General features: G+C 39.1%; 1 protein-coding gene across 7 annotated transcripts in view; it reads left to right on the plus strand.

Annotated features, from left to right (window-relative positions):
* Nucleotides 1-24,779, plus strand: part of SCAPER (S-phase cyclin A associated protein in the ER) — a 134,175-nt gene that overhangs the window by 32,702 nt on the left and 76,694 nt on the right. For all 7 annotated transcript variants that reach the window (XM_042474251.1, XM_042474252.1, XM_042474248.1 and 4 more), the window contains 13 exons: nucleotides 2,851-3,113; nucleotides 5,111-5,338; nucleotides 5,918-6,088; nucleotides 6,770-6,845; nucleotides 7,051-7,168; nucleotides 7,680-7,791; nucleotides 9,122-9,262; nucleotides 14,244-14,399; nucleotides 15,475-15,617; nucleotides 17,548-17,629; nucleotides 18,234-18,386; nucleotides 18,923-19,030; nucleotides 24,564-24,700. In XM_042474251.1, coding sequence (XP_042330185.1) covers nucleotides 2,851-3,113; nucleotides 5,111-5,338; nucleotides 5,918-6,088; nucleotides 6,770-6,845; nucleotides 7,051-7,168; nucleotides 7,680-7,791; nucleotides 9,122-9,262; nucleotides 14,244-14,399; nucleotides 15,475-15,617; nucleotides 17,548-17,629; nucleotides 18,234-18,386; nucleotides 18,923-19,030; nucleotides 24,564-24,700 — 1,888 coding nt within the window. The remainder of the gene's footprint in view (nucleotides 1-2,850; nucleotides 3,114-5,110; nucleotides 5,339-5,917; nucleotides 6,089-6,769; nucleotides 6,846-7,050; nucleotides 7,169-7,679; nucleotides 7,792-9,121; nucleotides 9,263-14,243; nucleotides 14,400-15,474; nucleotides 15,618-17,547; nucleotides 17,630-18,233; nucleotides 18,387-18,922; nucleotides 19,031-24,563; nucleotides 24,701-24,779) is intronic.

Below are 24,779 nucleotides of genomic sequence, written 5' to 3' on the forward strand. Positions count from 1 at the left end.
GCCAGTGGTCACAGATGATAATGTACAACACCCAGAAAGTGAGAGCAGAAAGCCAGAGCTTGAGCTCTGAAGGTAATATGGACCCATGAACAAGAGGGCTTCAGGCCTTTCATAGCTTCACTGGACCCTGGTGAGCATTCCTGGCAACATTAAACATTTCCCCACATTTCTCCATTGTGAGAAATTGAAATGGTATCTCCTACACCTTGTTACCCAGTGCTACAGAGCACTAGTGAAAAGAAGAGCCCAGGGTAAGTGTCGGAGATGGGCTGTGTAGCACCAGTAATGAGCGTCATACCTAGTTGAGAGAATCTGGACACCAGTCCAAACATAAGAGCTCCAAGGATTCAAGCATGTGCAAAGGGAGGTTCTTGAATGAGGTTTGCCACCTGTCAAACATCAGAAAAGCTTTCCTGTTCCACTATCTCGAGTCTATAGAACCAGTCAACTTGAAGTATTTGGGTATTCCAACAGTGTCTGTCCATCTCCAGAGTTCATGTTCACTTTTATCCTTGCCTAGTCCAGCGTGGTACATTGGTCTGAGTGTTGGACTAGGACTCTGGAGTCCAAGGTTTGAATCCCTGCTCAGCCATGGAAACCCACTGGGTAACCTTGGGCAGGTCACATTCTCACAGACAGCAATGCCCCTCTAAACAAATCTTGCCAGGAAACCCCCATGAACCTTAGGGTCTCCATAAGTCAGAAACGACTTGAAGGCACACACAACAATTCATGTCAGGACCATGGGTAGCTCACTGTTGGGTTGGAGTTGAAGACCAAATATAGACTTGCTCATGAACTTGGAGTGTTGCTTCAGCTGAGAGCTTTTGGAGTATGGGACCTGTGAAACACTGCCCCTTTGAGGGACCCAGCCTGGAAATTAAAGAGATGGCATTCTGTTACACAACTGCCTGCTCTTGTGACATCTTGCTTGACGTGGTAATGGAGGAAGGTCTTCTGGAACTGTAGACCAGCTGGGACATGTTGCATCTTGTTAACATTCAAATTGCAGGCATCTTGGAAGTCTGTGCCCCCATCTTTTTCTAGCTAATACTTTTAGAAGGATACTGTGTGTCATGTTTTGGCTAAAACTGGCTGCAGTCAGGATTGGGATTGTGGATTTCATAAAGGGAGCTTATTTTCACCTCTTAAATTTGAGAGTTGATCTTTACTGCTTCCTCTCCCTCTACTCCCATGTCTTCTTGTGGATCATCACCTCTTTGCTCTTCCTATTTGCTTCCCCCCATTTGAACTGTTCATTGCGAATGTGTTGGTGTCCGGTGCCTTTTTACTTAACTCCATACCTTTTTGTTGCTGTGAATGGCCTTGGAAAAGCTGGTATACGAGAATGATTCTGCAAACGAAACTCTATTCTGGCCCCTTTTTTGCAGGTCAGCAACTTAAGCGCTTTTTATTGGTTTCCTCTGTGTGATTTGTCATTCTGTCTGAACAGCAATTCTTTATACAGTGGTGCCTCAGGTTACGAAATTAATTCGTTCCGCCGCCGCTTTCGTAACCCGAAAAGCATTCGCAAGCCGAAATGCCATAGGTGCTAATGGGGAAAAGCCGCGATTTCGTGCGAAAAAGCCAGAAAAAGCACCAAAAATTTTTTCGTAACCCGAAAAAACATTCGTAACCCGGAACAATTATTTCCTATGGGATTTTTTCGTATCCCGGAAATTTCGTAACCTGGGTATTTCGTATCCCGGGGTACCACTGTAGATCCTCCTAACTTGTTGTTGAATATAAATGCTGCCATTAGTAACTATTCATAATTTATTTTATTTATTTATATAATGAATTGACTGCCTTCTGTAGTACTAAAGTTTGGTTCTGATAAGCGTTCTGCGACCATTTTCTTTCAATCTTTTTCTATAACTGGTTCATATTTGTTTTGGCAGTTGTTTTGTTTAATGGATGGGCTCCAGTTTCTAAACAGTATGTCTTTTCAAAGAGACTGTTCTCTCCTTGTCCAGTCTTAAAGCTGAGATGAGATTTGTGTGGTCCACCAAATATTACTGGATCCTAGTATTCCTCACCTTTAGCTATGTTGGCTCAGGCTATTGGGACTTGCAGTCCAACCACATCTGGTAGTTGGCCTGATTCCCATCCCTGTCTTAGAGTGATCTTCTTAAATAGACTTCCCAAGATGTAAAAGAATCTAAGTCTGCTGAAGATAAAATCTTTGTTATTTCATGTGGATAGAATGCAACATGGATACTATGCGGACTGCATACGAAAATAATTCAGTGATGCTTTAACTGCATGCTTACAACTGCTGAACATGGGAACTGAATGCAATTTTCAGTGAGGTGGCCTTCCACTTAGCTGTGCTCCCAGCTCCAGCTGATGATCCAGGCTTGAGTCTAGGATTCTCTAACATCAATCCTTTCAGATGTTGTTGGACTTTAATTCCTATCAGCCCCAGCCAACATAGCCATAGGGATTATGACAGTTGCCATCCAAAGCATGGATGGAGGTTAGTAAAACTTCAGGAAAGAGTATACCTGTTAAGTTTTGAAAAGCTGACATGACCTGAGGGTTGCAAAGGTGACTTGAAGTGCTGCCATTGCTCTGTTCACAGAACCAGAGCAGGGCTAGCCAGAGCCCACTAGCTAAAATGGTTGACTTGCTTTGCCAAATGAATGTGCTCTTGAGAGTCTCAGTTTATGTGAGCAGTCTCCTTGAATTGTTTTCTAGTGGTAAGCAATCTGGACCTATTCATGACTGCATGATTGAGTACTTTCCCCCTATAGTGTTATGAAGGCCAACATTGTTGAAGGTTTTCTGTGGGTAAATATCTTTGTCCTGACTCTTTCTTTTGGTTTGCCTTTTAACAATGCGATGCAGAACGAAAGGATGCTGAAGGATGGGAAACGGTCCAGCGTGGGAGGCCTGTGAGATCTAAATCTTTTCCTTTGGCCACAAAATCAACTTCATCTGCAGAACTATCACGGCTCAAGGATGACAGTGACAAAGAAAATGTAATTCTTCGCCCATCAGAGAATAAGCAGAAGGATTTGTTAACTGAAGACAGTGTATCTAAAACTACAGAGCCTATCTGGAAAGATACTTCTCATCCATGTGAGCACCCCCTTGCTGAAAGAACACAGGTAACCATAATTTAGGGTACCACCCAAAATATTTACACCCTGAAGGACATAATGTTTGGGGGAACATGCTTCAAATGAACCATTAGTTATTTTTTGCAACCCATTTTGAAACAGCCAAGAAAAGCCCTGCTACATCAGACTGAAGGCCTAGATTATCCAATAAAGCTATGTACAAATTCATTCCTTGTATTTATATCCCACTCTTCTGCCACAGAGGCTCTCAGAGTGGCTTACAAATTGTTAATAGACAGAATGGTTTAATGGAAGTGATCCTTAAATTGGAGAGGCGGGATACAAATAAATTATTATTATTATTATTATTATTATTATTATCATCATCATCATCATCATCATCATCATCATCAGTGATTAGTTAGCCATGGATCCAAATAATTTCTTTCCACCATTTGTTTAATAAAATGTGTAATGCACATGATCCTCTTTCTTGAAATGGCATAATTTCTTTCATTCTGGTCGTGAAAAGACATTATTCTTTGAACACAAATGAACATCAGTTGTAGACTTTCAGAAAAGAATCATCTTGTCATATACATGATTATTGTTGCATGGCTCTTCTATTTTATTTGTGGGTAGGTTTTGGTTTGGTTTGAGTTTTTGAGAACTAAAAGCTGAATTTCATTTTCTTCTGTTGAAGTTCTGCTCTTTCTAAATGCTTTCTTTAATTAAATAAGGAGCCGAAAGCTGTCTTTTTATGGGCTTTCCTTTCAAGTACAATACAGCTAAATAGTGCTGTCTTCCTTCTGATTCATGAGGTTGTACATGTTTTATTAGGTGTTAATTTTCCTAACTGAGTTTATATTTCGGAAGGATGTTGAAAGCTTCTCTAAGAAAAGTTTGTGTTAAGTGAGGCACGTTGTCTTGTTGGAACGTCATATATAACCTCCTTAATCTCAGTGAGATGGTGGGAACAGGCAGCATTGGAAGTCAGCAGATCTTCCATGGCTAGTTCCAAAGCAAGGAAGGAACAGACAAGTCTAAATTGCTCTTTTAAAGATGGAAGGGTGTGGAATAAAAGGGGGTGAGAGTTATCTTAAGATTGGAGAAAAGAGGTGGGTGGGCAATGATTGCTTCACTTTGCTAGGCTGCTGAAGATGAATTTACACAAGACAAAGGACAGTTTGACCGTTTTTCCCTCTGTTCCTTGACAAGTGCTGTTCTTGTCATCATCCTGACTGTCTCCTCAAATTGGGACTCAAAACAGCTATATGAACAGGCTATTTCATTATTCAAATGAAATATTGCTGTGTTTGTTTCACATTCTTGCGTGGGGAGGGTGTCCCCAAAATATATCATATCATGAGGACTATATGTGATAGAGATTAAAGAAGATGTCTTTAAAAGACTAGAGCTCTAACAGCAGATCTTCACCATGATATCTCTGTGGAACCTCCATGCTCAGAAGCAGTATATCTCTGTATCTGAGGTCATGCAGCCAAAGGAAGGTTGTTGCTTCCCTGGTTTTTCCAGGAGCATCTGGCTAGTAGGTGAATCTTCAGTCTGATCTAGCATGGCTCTCCTTCTATAGAATACAAAGTGCCTCAAAGACTCTGGAAGTAATATGATACAAGTAATATCATTACCTTTTTTTTGGAACAGGGCACAGCATTTCAAAGCTAATGCAGATAGGAATGAAGACATCTTGTTGGTTTAACGTAATTATGTTTTAGTTACTTCAGTCCTGATGTTTTGGAATGAAAAAGTAATGATGCTGTTGTTCTTTTTAGTAACAGCAATTAATTAATTTTAAACACTATTAAGGTTTGGAATACATTGTTGTTTGTTATTAACATGACCATGTCCCTGAATTCTGCCTCCTTACTTTTTAAAGCAATTTGTTATTGTAACAAATTACTTCCAAAAGTTCTGGTCCTTTGCTCAAAATCTCTCCACAAAATTGCCTTTTGGCTATACGTAAGGGTTTGACTAAACTATGGGAGCGCATCACCTTTCTCTCTTCTGCTCTTGTGTTATATTAGTTCACAGCCCGTGTCCTGGAGGACATCAAGGTCTCTGAGAAGAATGGTTTGGCAGATGGTTCTCTGCAAGCCCCTTCCGATGTGCCAGTCATTCTCACAGATGCGGAGCATACCTCAAAGGATCCCCAAGTAGAAGAAGTAGCCTCTGATGTTTCCAGGAGTGAAGATGGGAGTCAAGGAGAAAAACATAAGATTGAAAGTGAAATGGACCCAGCAGATATTTCAAATGTGAGCAGCCTGGGATATTTAAATTTGTTCCAAAATTTGTAAATAGTTACCACATTCACCTGGAGCACCAGTAAGGTGTGAAGGGATATGATTCACTGGTAAGCAAATGCTTTGCATGTAGCATATCCCAAATTTAAACTTCTAGCATCTCTAGGGAGAACATTCAATTTTTAATTTTTAAGCATGGTGTAGTGGTTTGAGTGTTGGACTACGACTCTGGAGACCAGGGTTTGATTCTGAGGAGAAGGCATTGGCAAGCCTCCTCTGAACAAACCTTGCCAAGAAAACCATATGATAGGGTACCTTATGGTCTATAAGTCAGAAATGAATTGAAGGCACACAAAAACACCAGTCTCACAATAGTTCCCAAAGTGTCCACATTTTTAATACATGCCTACAAGTGATGTAACTGTCCCTTATTCTCAGCATCCTCTTCACCAAAGTCCAGTTATGGAGTCATGTACATATTTAGTAACACCAGGGAACAAATACGATAATACTGGAGGGAGATTGCTATTTCATATACTATTAATTTTCACATTTCCGGCTTCACTTCTAACTATGGGTTTGCATTCCTAGTCTATGGCAGAAGTTCTGGCTAAAAAGGAAGAGCTGGCTGATCGCCTGGAAAAAGCCAATGAAGAGGCCATTGCTAGTGCCATTGCAGAGGAGGAACAGCTAACCAGAGAGATTGAAGCTGAGGAGAACAATGACATAAACATTGAAACGGACAATGACAGCGACTTCTCTGTAAGTTTCGCTTCTTCTCAAATGAACGCAGAGTGAAGTAATATATTTTCGGGGTGCCTTCCTCAAGCCCTCTTGATTTCAGTTTAGCTGCTATGGCAACATCCTGTGGAATCCTGGGATTGGCAGTCTAGGAAGGGATGTTTAGAATTCGCACCCAGAATGTTCAAGTACCTTACAAAATGATAAGACCCAGAATGCAATGAGATGTTTCCATGGCAGTTAAAGCAGAATCATAGTGCTTTAATTATCTGTTGTGAAAGCACCTCAGAATCTTTCTGTGCCTGTATGCATTTGTATGCATTCATATAATTCTTGACATGAAAAATACCTGTGCAACAACTGCATGATAGTGCACCTATGCTGAAGAGGGAGCAGATGGGATGGTGTTGAATGGCCAGCTATAGTGCAATTCCATGTGCAGAGCTATAACATTGTTCTGAGCCATACGTACAAGATTCCAGTCTGTGCTTCCTGTTATGTCTGAACTACATCAATAATCACCACCTTTTCTTTTTCTTGCTATGTGATTTTAGATTTGAAGGAGAAATGAGGCACCTAAAAGGAGATACTTGACACATTCAGTATATTTTTGCATATGTAACATAGCTGAATTATTCCAGCCATTGTTTGTATATGATATTTATGTTCCCTTTGGGTTTGTTTGTTTTTGGCAAATTTTAGGCTAGTATGGGAAGCGGAAGTATTTCTTTCTGTGGCATTTCCATGGACTGGAGTGATGTCCTGGCTGATTATGAAGGTAAACTTTCTTTTATAGAAATACAGACTTAACACCCTGAGGTTGTGTATCTTAAGAGATGCTCCTTTACATCCTTCCTATTCACAATTAAATGGAGAGAGTGGTTTTTATCACCTTACATTAGTATACTATGCAAATACTGTGAGTCATGTGGGTTACTAAATTCACTTTTGCTTCAAAAATGGTTCCTTCTTTTCATTTGCAGCTCGGGAATCGTGGCGTCAAAATAACTCTTGGGGAGATATCGTGGAAGAAGAACCTGCTCGTCCACCAGGCCATGGAATACACATGCATGAGAAGCTTTCTTCACCCTCTCGCAAAAGGTCTTTCTTTTTAAAACATTTGGATAATCCCTACACAACCAGATTCTGTACCTGAGCAACATATTGATCATTTGAACATAAGAAAACCGCCCTATTCTAAGCCAAAATATTTGTTTTTATTGCCTGATACATAAATGAAAAGCTGTGGAATTTGCTTTCCCACTATAGAACAATTGGCAGGGTAGCATTTCTCCATGTCCTTCTAAAACTATCCATTGATTACTACTTTGTAGCACCAAAATAATAGACAAACCCAGTGGTTCATTCAGTGTATATGTTCTACCTACCTCCCCTTTCCCAACATGCTTTGAGTTATGTGACTTGTTTGCAATGGTAACTTGCAAACTATATAATTACTGCAAGCATGCCAAATGATATTTCTTTTCCACTGGTTTAAAACTGGTGTTTCCTCCATCATGTACAGAATTATGGATAGCTATGCTTTGTAGATGGCCACTTGTTTGTTTTGGTTCTAAGTCTTACTGGGCTTCTTCAATATTTATTTCGAAAGGACGATTGCAGAATCTAAGAAGAAACATGAAGAAAAACAGATGAAAGCTCAACAGCTGAGAGAAAAATTACGTGAAGAGAAAACCCTGAAGCTTCAGAAATTAATGGAACGGGTAAAGTTGCCATAGTTTAATTTTTCATGCTCCGAAAATAGGAATTTTATTGGTGCATTGTGTTAAGCCACTGTGTCTCACTCTTCTCTTTATAACCTAATGTATGTTCAGAAGAACATTCTCCAGGTACATTTATTTTGGAAAGGAAAGGGCCACGCATAAACGCATCAGAACTTTTCAAGCTCTTTTCATTGCAGCACTTCACACATCCCAAAAATATTATTGTTGGGAACAAGAACCCTTCCAGAATTACATGGACCATTGTTTAGGCTTGCATGTTACAGCAGTGTTGGGTCAAGAATTGGTTACTACCCCTTCTGGAAATGTTGAAGTATTTTAAGAACGTAAGAAGATGTCTGCTTCATCAGACCAAAAGCCCGTTTTGTCCAACATTTTGTTCATATTGTGGCCAATCTGCTCCCCATGGGAAGCCCATCAGTAGGACATGAGTAGACCTGCACCATCCATTTCATGTTCTTCAACTGTTGGTGCACAGAGGCATACTATCTATGATAATGGAGGTGATCTGTTTTCATGATGTCTTATAATTTCTACCATCCCAAGGCAAGGCTGCCATTGGCAGTTCAGGCTGGGTATAGTGCAAGTTTTAGTCCAACACATTTGAAGGGCATCAAGTTGAAGAAGGCTGGTTTAAAGGGTTGTCTCAACTGATCTAATTACAGAGTATTTATACTTCTGAAGAGTGTCTCCATTCTATTTTTCTTTCCCAGGCTTATTTAAGGAAATTAGACTGTAAATTACCCAGATATTTTAGTAATGACATTCTTTAAAATTATGCATTGCTGAGCTTTACTATCATATGCATGTCCTTCTCTGAGCAAGAAAAAGAGGCTGGTAAATATTACCTGAGGTTCCAGGGTTCAATCAGATCTCTTATATTAAGTGAAGTGAGAGCTTTTGTCATGTTGTGTATTACATTACATTACATTAGACCTTTAAAAATGTTGACATGCATTAAACTTGGAATGATTGCCAATTCATGAAATATGATGAGATTTATGACATCTTTCTTTAACTCCATTTTCAGTGTCACAGATGCCTTGAATATGGAACTTGATTGAAAGGTTTCACAAAATATGCACTATTTAATTTAGAGTTTGACTAACATTGCTCCGACATTACTCCAAGCGGCATTTTTAATGACATTTAAATTATTACATTTATGGGATTATTGGCAGAAAAATGCTGGTGGGGGATGTACCAAACAATTTAAGACTCTATTGTATGATCGCTTCTATTGATGTTGGAAAATGTGGAATTTGTTGCTGATTTATTTGCCTTTTTATTATTATGTGCCTTTTTTGAGTAGGAAAAAGATGTACGGAAATGGAAGGAAGAGTTGTTGGACCAGAGGCGGCGGATGATGGAGGAAAAATTGCTCCATGCTGAATTTAAACGTGAAGTGCAGTTACAAGCAATTGTGAAAAAGGCACAAGAAGAAGAAGCTAAGGTGGGACACATGGATTAGAAGCAATTGTATTACTGTATTTGGTGGACAGGTGCCATTCATTTTAATGGGTGCAATTTGTGTGAAGAGAGGCTGAGGCTCTAATTCTGTGGTCGACTCTCTACTTTGCATGCAGGTGTGTTCAGGTAGGGTTAGGAAAATGTCTGTCTGAAACCCAGGGAGCTGTTGTACTGTTTGAGAAGACAGTACTCTTTGCTATGCTATTATTTAAAAGGAAGTTGATTTATTAATCACATTAATCTTTTTTTAAAAAAAATCTCTATTTGAATTGGTAAGAGAATGGCATAAAACTTAAAAAATTGTCTTGAAAAATTGACCTGGAAAAGTAATATTGTCACTAGAAAAAGTTACTGGTTACAGTACACCAATAAAGTAGAATAATAGAATCATAGAGTTGGAAGGGGCTGCTAAAGTAAACTATTCTAGTCCAGTGTCTGTCTTGCAGGAATACACAGTTACAGCACTCTTGTAAGATATCCATCCAACCACCATTTAAAAACCTCAGGAGAAGGATAGTCCACCACTTTCCCAGTCTATTCCATTATTGAGCAGTTGTTGTAAACTGCTTAGAGACTGCTTAGGAGGTATGAAACAGTATATAAATGAAGCTGCTATTAATAGCTGCTAGCCGCTGTTCTTACAGCAAAGAGATTTCTTCCTAATGTTTAGCTGGAATCTTTTTGCTTGTAATTTAATCCATTGGTTCATGTTCTAGTTTCTGGAACAGCAGGAGGAAACTCCCATCTTCTTCAGATGTTTAAAGATGATTCTCACATCCTATCCCAGGCTTCACTTCTCTAAGCTAAACATATCCAGTTCCCAAAGTCATTCCTCCTAAGGCTAGGCTTACCATACATTCGATCATCTTGGTTCGGACACATTCCAGCTTGTTGAAAGCCTCCTTGAACTGTCATCCCCAGAAATGGACACAGCATTCCAGATAAGGACTGATCAAAAGAGAATAGAGTGGCACTAAAATAGCCATATTTCCACTCTTTTCCTTTGTTTTTGAAATGTAACTCCGTTTCAGCTCATATTGTCATTAGAAGTGGAGCCAGCAGAAAGTTCGTTACAATAATTACATTACTTGTAACATGTATCTTAGTGGCCTGTTGATTGTAGATAATGATAATACTTATTACCGATTCCTTCCAAGCTTTGGGAAGGATGTGACCTTTTCATCCCACAAAATATATGCCTTGTTTGGTGACTATAAATAGAGAGTTCTTTCTCATTCTTTGGCTGTGTGTAATTAAAATGTATATTGTGTTGCATAAGATTCATTTATCCAAACTACAGTGATCCTATGCAAAGGGACCATGTGTTACCTTTGAAAGAAAGAAGGTGGTAGCATGAGCTTTCATAGAGTCTACTTCCTCAGATGCATGTAGCTAGCCTACAAAAGCTCGTGCTACTAACTTCTTTCTTTGCATACTGATTTTCCAGATTAACATGGATATATCTTTGATCCTAAAGTGATCCTAGAAATGTGATTTTCTTTGCTGTGATGAAGTGGTTGTGATTTGTGTGTATGGTTTTGTCATGTTGGGTTTGCTCTCCAGATCAGCAGTAAAAGTTGAATCTTGAAGTGGAAAGCACTGTATGCAATCTTTGGTCATTCATATATATATATATATATATATATATATATATATATATATATATCCACTGTAATTGAAGGTCCTAAGAACAGCGCACTTGGCTCAATCCATTAGTGTAACGGATGCTTCTGTCACTCAGTTTAGAACAGCTCTCTAATTTGGTTTACCTTTGTCGCTGCCTTGTTACGCTCATGTGGCTTCTGTAATTAAATTAATGTAACATTATTCCAAACTAAACAGATGTGTTAAAATGTTGCATATGTTCAGCTCTAAGATCCACTGTCCCTTTGGTCTTCAAAGATCAAGAGTAATTGTGTCAAAAGTACTAGATGATGCGAAGTAGAGGAAGAAGCCAATGATTTCTGTGGTTGCCTTCCTTTGTCTCTTAAATTCCCATTGCTCGCTGCTCACTGAGCCACAAAATCCATTCTGTTAATGTGTTTCACTCAGTAAACAAAGCAGAAAATCTGAATTTAATTTTTTCCATCTAGTATGGGGCTGGTGAGGGTGCTACAGATGTGGTGAAGTAGATGCCCTTGTGCCAGTAGTTTTCATGCTTTTGTAAAGTGTTCTGCAACTCCTGTTACATAAATTACATTACTCTTTAAAATTGCAGCTATAATAGGGGCTAGCTACTTTGAAGGTTGAAAATGAAGTAATTATTTTTAAAAGTAACTTCCCGGGTTGAATGGGCAGGGCAGGGCAGAGGAGAAATACACTTACGCTATATCACCTCACCCTTCAGCCCATGATCGCACCATATAGTGAAGATACCAGCTTCAGATGTAATACTAGAAATGTCCTTCCCTTTCACTTGTGTTGTCTATGTGTGTATGTGTGGAGGAAGGGGAAATCACCATCACTGGATTGATGGCAAAGGTGACCACGAGACCTTTGTAAGGTAGAACCTTGTTGAAGGAAAGATCTGCTTAGATGGAGAAAATTATCTAAGTTCTTAAAGATTTCAGGTTGCATCAAACATGCACAAGGCATTTAGATGTATGTCTAAAACATCTTGACACATTCTGCTGACAAAAGGCTGCCAGTTTGAACACCAACAAGAGATAGAAAATAAATACATGACATGCAGCGTTTGAAAATACTGCTTGTTCTTGATAGGTGAGTTTGTATGGCTTTCTTAACCTTTTCTTGCTCAACTACTGTCACTCCAAACTGAGAGACAAGCTTGGTGTAATTGCTGATCGACAGTAGGCCCTGAGCATGTGTGCTGGTATCTACTTGGCACAGCATCTGCCCAAATAAACTACGCTGTTCAATCTATGTTAGTAGATTAGTAGTAGCAGTAGTAGTAGTAGTAGTAGTGATCGTTGTCATCTCCATTCATGAACCTTAAAGGATTCATTTTCCCCTACAGTGTTCATTCTGCACACATCACCCTAGCAGATAGGAAATGATGTAACTCTGCATGCCTTCTGTCTCATACACCACAAGTACATAAACCTGACACAAAGGAGAGACTGAGATATGCAGCTTGGGGCCTGTTTTTTTCTGGCCTTAGGCTTACAATTGGGAAATAGGTGCAAAGGGTACCCGACAAAAATGAAAAGGGCACTTGGCACAGAACAGTGTGGCCTCACAACGCACATGAAATCTCAAACACACGGCTAGGATATCTGTGCCTCAAGCTCCAACAGATCCCTTTTCCTTACTCCTCCTTGGGGGCTCTGGATATAAATACTTGACATCAAACTCCACTCCACACGATCCCACCAAACGTGAGCTCTTCCAGCCGGCTCAGATGATCTGCTCTTAAGGAAACTGCGGCCTTTTTGTTGCTTGTGTTGCTGATCAGAAGGCCTTGCGAGTAATTTAATTAAGCTTTTGTTGTGTCTCGCCAAATTAGTCACATAGCCCCATCATTCTCTTCAGCTGTTCCCAGAGTTGGAGACTTTCCCAGTTTATGCACCAGATCTGTGCCCAGAGTTAAAAATATCACCACTGGCTGCTGACTCATCAGCTGAGGCTTTTGGACTTCTCAGTGAGAGCAATTTGTCAGCCAGTGGGGATATTTACATGGAAACATTTACTTCTTTTGAGCCACTTGTGTTGGTTTTGTCCAGAACGAGTATATTTTTGTAGCATTTATCTTATTTCTTTGCCTCAAACATCTGCTTGAATGGAAGTCGTTTGATAGGGCTCTTGCAAACTTGTACTAGAAAGTGAACTGGTTATATAGACCGCAAAGCATTAAAGTGCTGATGAAATGGCTGCAAGTTCTCCATTCAACTTGGTTGAGTTGCTATCTCTAGTGTCTTATAGTTGGGATGGTGACACCTTTCACAGTGCTTGGCTGAACTGATGTGATGGATGGAGAAGGTTCATGAACATTTTAATCACGGGATGAATGAAATCACCAGACTGTTTGCAATCTGCCATTTTACACGAGAAGGAAAAGTTATCTGTCCAAATTTAAATATCCAAGAGATGAGAATAGCTTTTTGGGGCAAAAGTGGAGAATGTTCAGTGACCCCAGGACCTGCATCTCAACTTCTTGTTTACTTCCTTGTAATATAAAGGCCTCTCCTTAGTCTTAAATGGATGTTGGGGGCAAAGATGTGGCAAAATGTCTTCACATGCCCTGGGGCACATTTTTAAACTGAGGAGAAAGTTATTTTTTAAAAAAATCCAAGAATGATAAGGTGAGGCCTTCCTAGTTTCTGTTGACATGGTTGTTATTTGCTGTCCAGTTGATGGTAACCTTATGAATGAGAGATCTCCACAATCCCTGTTTATCAACTGCTCTTCTCAGATCTTGCGAACTCAAGATGGTTTCTTTGATTGAATCAACCCACTCCTAATGTGGCCTTTGTCTTTTCCTACTGCCTCTCCCTTTTCTCAGCATGATCATCTTTTCCAGTGAGTCATGTCATCTCATGATACGTTCAGAGTGTGAAAGCTTCAGTTTAGTCATCTTAGCCTCTAGTGAATGTTTGGATTTGATTTGCTCTAAGACCATTTGTCTTTTTTAGCCATTCCATGGTGTCCATCGAACTCTTCTCCAGCAGTAGGTCCCCCTAGGTCTGCAAAGGGCAATGCTACCTTCTAACCCATGGTCCTACTGCTTATTCTTACTTTAGATCTAGTCTGGGAAGAAGTATAAGGAGATGGGGAAGCAATGGGGCAGACAGCCCTGTAGGAAGGCTGCAAAGTGGTTAATTGAAAAGGACCAGCATGAGAGAAGAAAAGCTGGAGGAAGCCTGGGTTTGAACAAACCAACCAATCATTTGGCTTCAGGCTTTTATATCAGTTGTGTCATAGATGTATGTGGTGCTTTTTTATCGTTTCAGTCTAATATTTAACAATCTTTCATGGTTTATATTCAAACTTTGGTTTAATTGCAGGTAAATGAAATTGCCTTTATAAATACATTAGAAGCCCAAAACAAGCGTCATGATGTTTTGTCCAAACTAAAAGAATATGAACAAAGGCTGAATGAATTGCAGGAGGAGCGCCAACGAAGGCAGGAGGAGAAGCAAGCCCGTGATGAAGCTGTTCAGGTATTCCTTACTTTTACAAATGCAACAAATCATTACAGTGATTGGCACAAAAATTGCTTCTGGAACTTTTATTTACTTTACTATTACGCTGCTTGGAAACAGTACAGACTGAGTCTCCCTTATTCAAAATGCTTGGGACCAGAACTGTTTAGGATTTTGGATCTTTTGGTGGGGGGGATTTTGAAATATTTGCATATATTGGAAATGGGACCCAGATCTGAACATGACATTAATATGTTTCATATACACTTGTACACATAGCCTGGAGGTAATTTTATACATAATATTTTTAGTATTTTTGTGTGTGAAATAAAGTTTGTGTACAGAGAACCGTCAGAAAGCAAAGATGTCACTATCTCCATCACCCATGTGGAAAATTTAGGAAGATTTTGGATTTTGGAATTCTAGATAAGGGATACACAACCTGTATAAATTTTGTTTTATAAAAATATTCAAAAGAACTGTATCAGGGTAATAAAATGGCCCAGATGTTCCTCTGGAAGAAAAGGCTCTAAATAGCTTATAGTCACTGTTGGCTATGCATTACATCTAGTATTATAGGCAAGCAGTGGGATTCTGAGTACAAATTGCTGGAGAATATGACAGTGAAAGGCATTTGTACTCATGACCTGTTTTTGTGTTTCCCAAAAGCATCTGATTGACCATGTTGGGAAAGCTAGCTGGACTAGATAGGCCTTCCTGATCCCTCATGTCTGTTCTTATGAATGTGATTCAGAACTGCCTCCATGTTCAACTCAGATTACATTTGATGTTGTCAAATGTTCTTGTGCCTGAAGCTCTTTGGCCTCTATTGAAGATGACTCCTTCAACAGAGAAATGACGGTGCTTCAGTTCACATTTAGGAACCTTGGACCTCAATTGCTTCTTTATTGCCCACTCAGATGTAACTTTTAAATATATGTGCATAGGCTCGATCGGCATGTGTATATATATCAGTGTGATCTCATTGCAATGAGTGTAATGAAGCCTTTGTCCATTGAAACTATGGTCTACTAAAAGTGACTTGTGTTGTGTATGTGTCTGTGTGGTTTAAACTGAAATGTCTGCACCGTAGGAACGTAAAAGAGCTCTGGAAGCAGAACGTCAAGCCCGAGTTGAAGAGTTGCTATTGAAAAGGAAAGAGCAAGAGGCTCGGATTGAACAGCAACGGCAGGAGAAGGAAAGAGCCCGGGAAGATGCAGCCCGTGAAAGGGCCAGGTAGCAATCTTTCTTCTCTTCCATTTTGTTATCTTCAATCTTTTTACAGGATGATGTAAAAGACGAGTACACTTGGTTTCTGGATCTCATGGAAATGCTAAATTGATTTTCATGTATTTAATAAGGATAGACATTTTATTGTCAACACCCTAGGTGGATGACATGCTCCTTTTGTGTTGACCAATTGTTTTGTCCTTCAGTGTCCTTTTGTTGTTGTTAACTGCTGTCTAGTCAGCTTTGGATTATGGCAACCCTATGAATAGGAAACCTCTAGGATACCCTGTTATTAGTAGCCCTGCTAAGGTCTTGCAAACTCAGAGCTGTGACATTCTTGAAGGAGTCTATCCACATGTGTGATCTTATTCTTTTCTTACGACCTTCTAGTTTACCAGGCTTTGTCATCTTTAGTAATGAGTCGTGTTGTCTCATATGTCCAAAGTCAGATGCTCTGATATTTTAATCATTTTTACTTCTAGGGAGAGCTCAAGCTTCATTTGCCCTTGGCCTTATTTATTTAGCAGACCATAGTATATGTAGAACTCTCCTCCAGCACCACATTCAATTTATTTCTTTTCCTTTCAGAAAATCCTCTTGTTGTATTTAGTGGATTATTATTAGGTTTTCTATTCAAGCATTGTTCTACAGAAGCATGAGCATAATACTGTTGTGTGACATTCTCTCAACCCCATAAAGCAAGGAGGCTTTGGGAAGCATAAAATGAAAAAGTTGTGCTAGTGTCTGAACTTTGTTAGATTTGATGCAGATGCAGTGCCCTGAACAAGATATTATGTTCAGGGTGTGGACTAACATCGTTCCTTCAATCCTCTCTTTTATGGCGAACATTAACCTTAAGTGTTGCACCAACATTAACTCCAACTGATATTAAGACTTGCAGAATATTTTGCATGCTCCAACTAAGGTTAGCATCAGTTGTAGCTAGGTCTTGATGTAGGATATGACTAGGAATTAAAAAGGAACATCTACAGGCAACCAGGCAGATATATTGGAAGAGAACACATGATGGGCTTGCTCTGGAGTACCTTGACCATCTGTAGTGAAGAGATTATGGCTGGATTTCTAACCAAACCAAAGATGGGAAACCTCAGACATTAGACTTGGACTGTCATCAGCCTAAGATGGCCACAGGTCAGAGATGCTGGGAACTGTATTCCAGTAGTATCCGGAAGGCCACTTCTTCCATACCCTTGCTCTCCATGCTTTTCTGAGACTAAATTTCCCTAACTTCAGTAGAGCCTACCTTTAAGTATGAGTCATATTAGCACTGGCCCAAAGTAAGGTATATGTGTTTGAGTTTGTATAAGTATGTTCTACTTGGTTCAGTATTTACAGTAATATCAGTTTTAGGTGTTTGTTAGATTTTGTTTTGAGTTGAATTCTGAAGCAATAAAGAAACAGTCTTCTACACCCCCCCCCCCCCTTTTATCAGTTTCGTTATCCTTCTGGGTCTACAGTATTGTTCATTTGTCATAGCTAGATGTTTGTTTTTACAGTACTGTTTTTGTTTTGTTCACTGTGAATACTTGCACAGGAGACACCTGCTAAATCCTGAAGTGTATAGACATTCCTTAAGCAGCCATGGGTCAGTTAGGCACACAAAGAGGCCTGTAACTTGAGAGCATTAGCATCTCTAGTCCTGTGGTCTATGACTGAGGGATGGCTGTGGTTGATCAGGGCTAGATTCTGCCCATTGTAGTTGACTGGCTGATTGATGATACTGCATATTTTCTGTTTGCCCAACTGTTTCAAATTGGTCAGTAAAAACTGCAGCCTACTTTGTTCTGTTTCTGTCCACACCTGTTCCCGGAGAAGTCGGAATTCATTCCATTTTGTTTGCACATTATTATGTTTTAGGTTTGAAAGTGTTTTGTTTTTTTCTTAATCTCAAATATGTTTAATCTTATCTTGGTAGAGATCGAGAAGAGAGGCTAGCAGCTCTGACAGCAGCTCAACAGGAGGCCATGGAAGAACTGCAGAAAAAGATCCAGTTGAAGGTATACACTGGAAATACTTTTATATTTCAGGAAATAATTACTAGCTTTCTTCAGTAGTATTTATTAAGCAAAATCCTACTGAATCTCTTTAGATTGCAAATAGAAAGTGGCTGAATGGCACAAAAAAGCTTTGGGTGGAACATTCTAGCTGCTTTAAACTTGCTGTCTAGTTTTCCATACTTGATGGAACTTCTAGCTCCCTTTGGCTAAAAATCGGTGGCCTTTTTCTGCCGGATGTAGAAGGTCCACAATTCAGTTAAAGCTACCATACTTGGGAGTGGTCAGTGCTGATGGAATATAACCAAGCATCAAGTCATCCATCATAAAAACAAATGTTCCAAGATCATATTGATTCTGTACTTGAGTCCTTTTAATCAGTACTAATTCTGTATGGGAAAAAGAGAAGGGCAGAAGGATGGGGAAGGGATGTTATGTCAAGCTTGTTCCTAGATGGTGGAGATAAAAGAAAGAGTCAGAAGGATTCTCAAAATAGGAAAGAGAGACAGAATACAAAGGATAATGCCAAAAATAAGGCAATAAAGGTTCCTAAAAAGAAATAAATAAATAAGTAATTTTTCTTCACTGTTTGCTGTTTGTTACTCAGCATGATGAGAGCATTCGGAGGCATATGGAACAAATAGAGCAGAGGAAAGAGAAAGCAGCTGAACTGAGCAGCGGAAGGCATGCAAATACGGACTATGCCCCTAAGCTTACACCATATGAACGAAAAAAGCAGTGTTCATTGTGCAATGTCGTGGTAAGGCTGACATTCTCTTTTTAGAATGTTTTCATTGATGAAGTGATTGTTAGGAAGGTAGAATACAAAACCCTAACAGGATGGCCAAGTGTAGATACAATGAGGCATCTGAAACTGGTATAGGAAAGCAGCTTCAGGGCAGGGGTGGGCAACCTTTTTGTTTGTGTTTGTATTTCTTTTATGGGCCATTGGGGATAAATAGTCAGAGTCTCTGTGGTGGCAGCAGAGGCACGGAGGGCAGTGTTGCTGATCCCAAAGCCATATTTTTCTTTCTCCCTTTTGGCTTCCCCCTTTTCTCTGTCACACCCTTCCTCTCTTTTCCGACACCCCTTTCTTTATCCCAACCCGTACACCTTGAACTATACTTTTCAGAGGACTTCTTAATTTTGGTTGAAGATGTGTTTCTTCTGTCCTGCTGAAGTGTGATCCGTGGACCAGAAAGTCCCCAAGGTCCAATTATAAGTGGCACATGTAGAACATGCATAGGTTGCACTGTACCTTTTGCTCAGAGAAAAAAAAATGTTTCTCCTTTTCAGATTTCTTCTGAAGTCTATCTCTTTAGCCATATTAAAGGGAAAAAGCACCAACAAGCAGTGAGAGAAAACAGCAGCATCCAAGGACGGGAGCTTTCAGATGAAGAAGTGGTAGGTTCTTTTTTCTGTATCTAGTCATCTGTAGAATAGCATGGGTGGTTGCAGGGATCTAAACAATCTCTCTGAGTCAGTGAGCAATTGTTTGACTTCAGAACTCATAACAGTAATGGATACCGTGGAGAATATATGTGTGTGTATTTCTACAGTGTATAATCGTTGTGTTGCATGTATGTATGCATGCATGCCTACAGAACATACACATACAAGTATATGATAATATTTACAGGAATCTATTAGAGATCAGGTTCTGTTTCTACCTAAAGACATGCATCCAAAGTTTTAACTTCATATTTGTTTCTGATTTTTCTTTCTTCAAGAAATCCAAAGTAATGTCTGAATAGCTTGTGATTTCATATGATTTTGTTCATATATCAGCAGTCACAGAGTACTAGCTTAGTTCTCACCCTATTTTGGTTAGTGCAGTATCACAGTAGATTCACACACTGATGCAGCTAAGATGTGTGCCAAGTTGGTATATAGATGTAGGTTGGTTTCCATTCAGTGTATAGAGCTCTGAGCAAAATTTATGTCCATCTAGAAATAAAATACCTTATTTGTCAGGTAAAATTTCAAAACAGAAAAGTAAATAATATATGTCTAAGAGAATAATAACCTTAGTTGTATTTGTCACTGGGTCCCATTTTATTTTTAATCAACGAAGTTACCCTTAGGTGAACACGCTCTTCCTACTTAAAGTTATTGCTTGCCATTTCTGATGCCTTCATGTTAAATGACCCTTCTTCTTTGACATATAAGACTTTATTTATACCACCCCTGACCTAATGAAATTTCACCTTTACCCTTCTGCACTTGACACTTCAGATCACATACACTTGATCTTTGACACATTTTTGTGTGTTAAATTCAATAGGAATAATAGCAGTCTGGTAGGAAATGAAAGAGCTTCTTTGGATAAGAAGTTCAACAAAAGAATGCCATAATGTTACTTGAGTTACTGTGACATTTGTCTTGATCAGCATAAAGTTTCAGAGGTTGAATTCAGGACAGGACTCAGTATGCAAGGTCTGTCTAGCTGGTATTATTAATAGGGTATTGTAATTTAACTTTTCACTTGTGTTAGTTTAAAGAGAAAATGGAAATATTTAGGAAATTATAAAAGTGGGGTTGGTTATATTTTAATAACAAGATTATATAGCAGACCTCCTTCTTTCCTTCTCCCTTGGATACACCCACATTCATATATTAATGTCCATCCGCAACTCTTCTCTTTGTAATCTGTCTCCATGAGAGCATAGATTTTTCAGGTTTGCAGGATCTGCTTTATTTTTCAGAGTCACCAACTGGAGACACAAAATGGAGACACTATTCATCTGTTATGCTTTGGTTTCCTAATAAATAAGTTGTGTAACATTTGCCTTTTTGGGAACATCTTAATAATGTGCAGTTCATAAAATTCTAGAAATGTTAAGTGCAACCATTACACAGAAAGCTGTAGAACAAGATCCTTTTACTCAACTGGATGTATCTCAGAAGTTTTGTTTCACTGTAAATCAATGTTTGAATGAACAAATGAGAATGCACATTCTCTTTTAAAAATGAACTACTAATGGTGAGGTTGATTAAAGTAATTGATTTAGATAAAGGCTTGGTGATATAATATGTCTTGATTTTAAATCAATTCACCATGCAAGTCTGGACACGTGAATTCCGATCTACGCTAGAATTGTGCTATGAGTAAAAGGTGAACTCAGTCAATTGTTTTTTCTCATCACTCTACCAGTCATGAAGAGGCAAGACTTTATCACTGTGGATGAAATGCTTCACCTGCTTGGCTTTTGCTAGGCCAGATTGAAAGTCTATCTGATCCATGTGCACTTTCCTATGGTAACCAATTCAATGCTTCAGGAAATCCACAAATGCTCTCTTATTATTACTTTCCTTGATTAGCCCATGAATGTTTATATTATAATGCCAGTAAAGGTGGAAGGTAATAGAAAGAGAGGAAGACCACATGCCATAAACTCAATCAGGAAGGACAAAAGTCTGAGTTTGTAGGACCTAAGCAGAGCAGTGGAGGACAGAGGGTCCTGGAGATGTCTGATCCATAAGGTCCCCGTGAGTCTGAGGTTTTCCACCCTGCTGTAGGCTTTCTCCTATGGAACCCTGACATCTTTAGTTTGTTGAGGGATTTAAAATACTCTGCTAGATTATTCTAGTGCATTGTGAACTAGCAGAGAATATTGTGTTGCTTTTCAAATTAATCCCTTAGGATTCCACTTCCATCTGATCGGGCTGTGATAGTTGAAATGGTATCAATGACATTTAAGTTGATATCAAACTTGTATAAACTGTGTGGTATAAATATACTTCATGTCAGTGCAAATAAATAAAACATAGTACCAAACCCAGTTTTAGTGGGTTCATTTAAATGGGGATTAAGACCACAATGTCTTTTCTAGGGGAGGATGTTTATCAAAAAAAACTTTGGAGCTTAAATATGCTTAAATGTCCCAATGACTTTACTGGGAATGTTTAAACGAACGTTTAACTCTTTCCAGTTAATAGCAGTGTGCATAAAAGTGCTTAACTTTTGTCGGGATTTTGTCCATATTGTACTGATGAACACTTCACATCTCCTTGATTTTAATGAGATGCTGGGATGTTTGTCTTTCATCAGCAGGTGTTCTGTGTCCTATGGAAACAGACAACTTAATGTAAAGAGTTATAACAATATGAACTGCAGTGTCCAGTGTCTCTTAGGCAAACATGCAGCATTATCTCCTGCTGCTCTAAACATTTACATACTTAAAATAAACAAAATTTAATCCAAAGACCTACAAAACTAGGATTGTATGTATATGGGCTGTTGGCACTTGTGTTCTTCGTATCAAACTGCCTCCCTTCCCAGTGTTGAATGTTGTACAAGTACTGAAACTTTGACATGGCTTGTTGCTTTTCTCTGCAGAGAGAAAAGGTCCTGGGGGTTAGAAGGGAGAATCTTGATTGATACTAAATCAAGCTTGATTTAGTATCCCTGTTTGGTTCCCAGCCACGATCTTATTATTTTTATTATGATTATGTGCTTTCGAGTCATATCCGACTTACAGTGACCCTAAGGCCACTGAGATTTCTTACCAGGATTTGTTCAGAGGAGGTTTGCCTTTGCTTTCCTCTGATGCAGAAAGAATATGACTTGCGCAAGGTCACTCATGACTGAGTGGGGATTCAAATTGTGTTGAACATTTAAGCTTTCAAGGAGGTACATATATTCAGGGCAGCTATGTGTGAATTTTGAAAATGATCTTATTGCCAGCAAATATTAGAAACATGGCTGTGATCGCCAATAAATCATAGACAACGGCGCTGCAGGGTTCAGAGTGTGCTGTTGACATCCAATACTTTGGATGCACAACTTTCCCCCCACTTCTCTTCCACGCATTAGATATTAGGTCTGCCAACCTGGGTAATCCTCTGCTTTGATCGGTTCTTTGAAGAAGTGAGATTTGCTTGTGGTAGAACGTGTTATTACCCTGCTTTTCATTGAGACTGATGAAGCTTGAGGTTAATCTGAGTTGCAGCGAGTGAAAGCTGAGATTGCTGAGAACTCCTGCTTTTGTGTGTGCGCCCAATATATTGGAGCGTACGGTGTGTTTTGCAGCTATCCCATGTCATGTTACCAAAGGGGAGAAGGCCTCTTTCACCTCATAGAGGGAGATGAATGAATGTGTGTGTCGAATTCTTATCATTCAGGCAGCTATGTCTGTCAGGTTGCAGATTAGATCAAGAAGGATACTTGAGGAATGGCCCATTCATATTTCTTACTTAATACGAAGCACGTTTTATCTTTTATCACTGAGCGGTGGGGGATTTTACCTTATATTTAACAATAACCTCCCTCTGAAGATAACATATTTAAGAAGAGTGGATTAATATTTCCTCCCTCCTGTGTTGTAGAAAAAGATAAATATATAGTTAGCCATGTAGCTGGGGATAATACTAAGTTTAAAAACTAGCGCATGTTTTGGTTTCTACCTTGCTGCAGGACATCAGTGCTCTCAAGCCATGGACACTAATTCCAAGACTCATACAACTTTCCTGTCTGCATACTTGGTTACAGCTTGCTGGAACAAAAAGCTGTTCACCTGCTATTTTTGGTTGACTTATCGTGCCATCACTGAAAATAGCCAGAATATAACATTATAGCAGGGATGAGGTGACAGATTTGGACAGTAAGATTCCATCCATTCCTGTAAAGCTACTGACTTTGGCTTGGGAGCTTGTTGGGCATGGAATGAGCTGCTTTCATGTTGTTCATCCACTCTAAGCCATTCCTTGCTTGACCACAGGTCCTGACATCAAAGAAAGCTTTGCTGAGGAAAATCTATATGTTAAGGCATATTACTACTCAAACTGGTGTTCGGTAGACTAACTGGTGCCAGTCCACAAGCTATTGACCACCTGTCCCTGCAGAGTTTCCAGGAAAGAAAGAAACAGTTTTAGCCAGCAGGCACAATTATAGTGTTAAGGTACATGGATATAGTTAGGTTTGACAAGCTGAGGCTTCAAGGAACTTGGCCCTCCTTATCTGTGGATTTTTTTATCCATGGATTCAATTATCCATGGCTTGAAAATATTTTTAAAATATATAAATTCCAATAAGCAAACCTTGATTTTGCCGTTTTGTATAAGGGACACCATTTTACTATGCCATTATATTTAACGGGACTTGAGCATCCATGGATATTGGTATCCACGGGGGGTCCTGGAACCAAACCCCAATGGATACCAAGGTCCCCTTGGACATTTGTCCTAGTTAGTCCTCAGAAGAAGTAATATGCTATGAAGGTTTGGATGGGGGAATTAGTACATATTTGTTAGATGAAATCAAATATACTGTAAACTGTTTTTTGACATGGCTATCTGTAAGTGTTCCAGTGCCATATGGTTACATCTCTGAGTGAGGACAAGAGAGCAATTCTGTTGTATAAGCTTGGGGTTAACTAGTATGTTGGCTCCTCTTTTTCCACTCTGTCCTCTGTGACTGGTCCAAGAGGTTGCTATAAGATTCACCTATGAAATTTTATGTGCCAAGAGATGATACCTGAATTGGCTTTCCTTCCCTGTTTCTCCCTATAAATTAGATTGTACATTGGTAGGCATATATTATCTTGATAATCTCTGAACCATGCTGAAAAGATTAGGTGCTTAATAGCAATTAATATGGATATTCATGGCTGAAAAACTTTCTTTAGAAGAAAAATGTTCATGCCACATTAAATACATAGCATAAGAAGAAAGCCTATGGCCTTGCCATATCACCTCCATTTTTATCAGATAGTATTTGGAGAGGTAGATGCTTTATGAATCAAAGTACTGTACAGGTTGTTGTTACCTAGTTTATTAAAAAACCTTTTTTAAAAAACATTGTTTAGTATGTAATCCTCTAAAAAATTCATTGTTCAGTGTTCGTTATTTATTTATTTATTTATTTTTGGTGACCAAAATTGAGCCCTGGTAGAAATACTATTTTCTGTGATAACCCTTGTCCCTTTACCATCTCTAGGAACACCTGTCATTAAAGAAATACATAGTGGACATATTGGTAGAAAGCTTGGTTACAACAGAGCCTTTAAAAGATGGTGAGGAGAAACAGAAGACAAAAAAGAAAGCCAAGAAACTAAAAGCACGGATGAACTCACGGTACTGGCATTTTTTTCATTTAGTTTTGTGTACATAAAGCTTCTTTTTTACATTTTGTCCTTCAAAAAAAAATTGCTAC

The sequence above is a fragment of the Sceloporus undulatus genome, chromosome 6 (genome assembly GCF_019175285.1).
Source record: "Sceloporus undulatus isolate JIND9_A2432 ecotype Alabama chromosome 6, SceUnd_v1.1, whole genome shotgun sequence".
In the NCBI taxonomy this organism is placed as follows: domain Eukaryota; kingdom Metazoa; phylum Chordata; class Lepidosauria; order Squamata; family Phrynosomatidae; genus Sceloporus; species Sceloporus undulatus.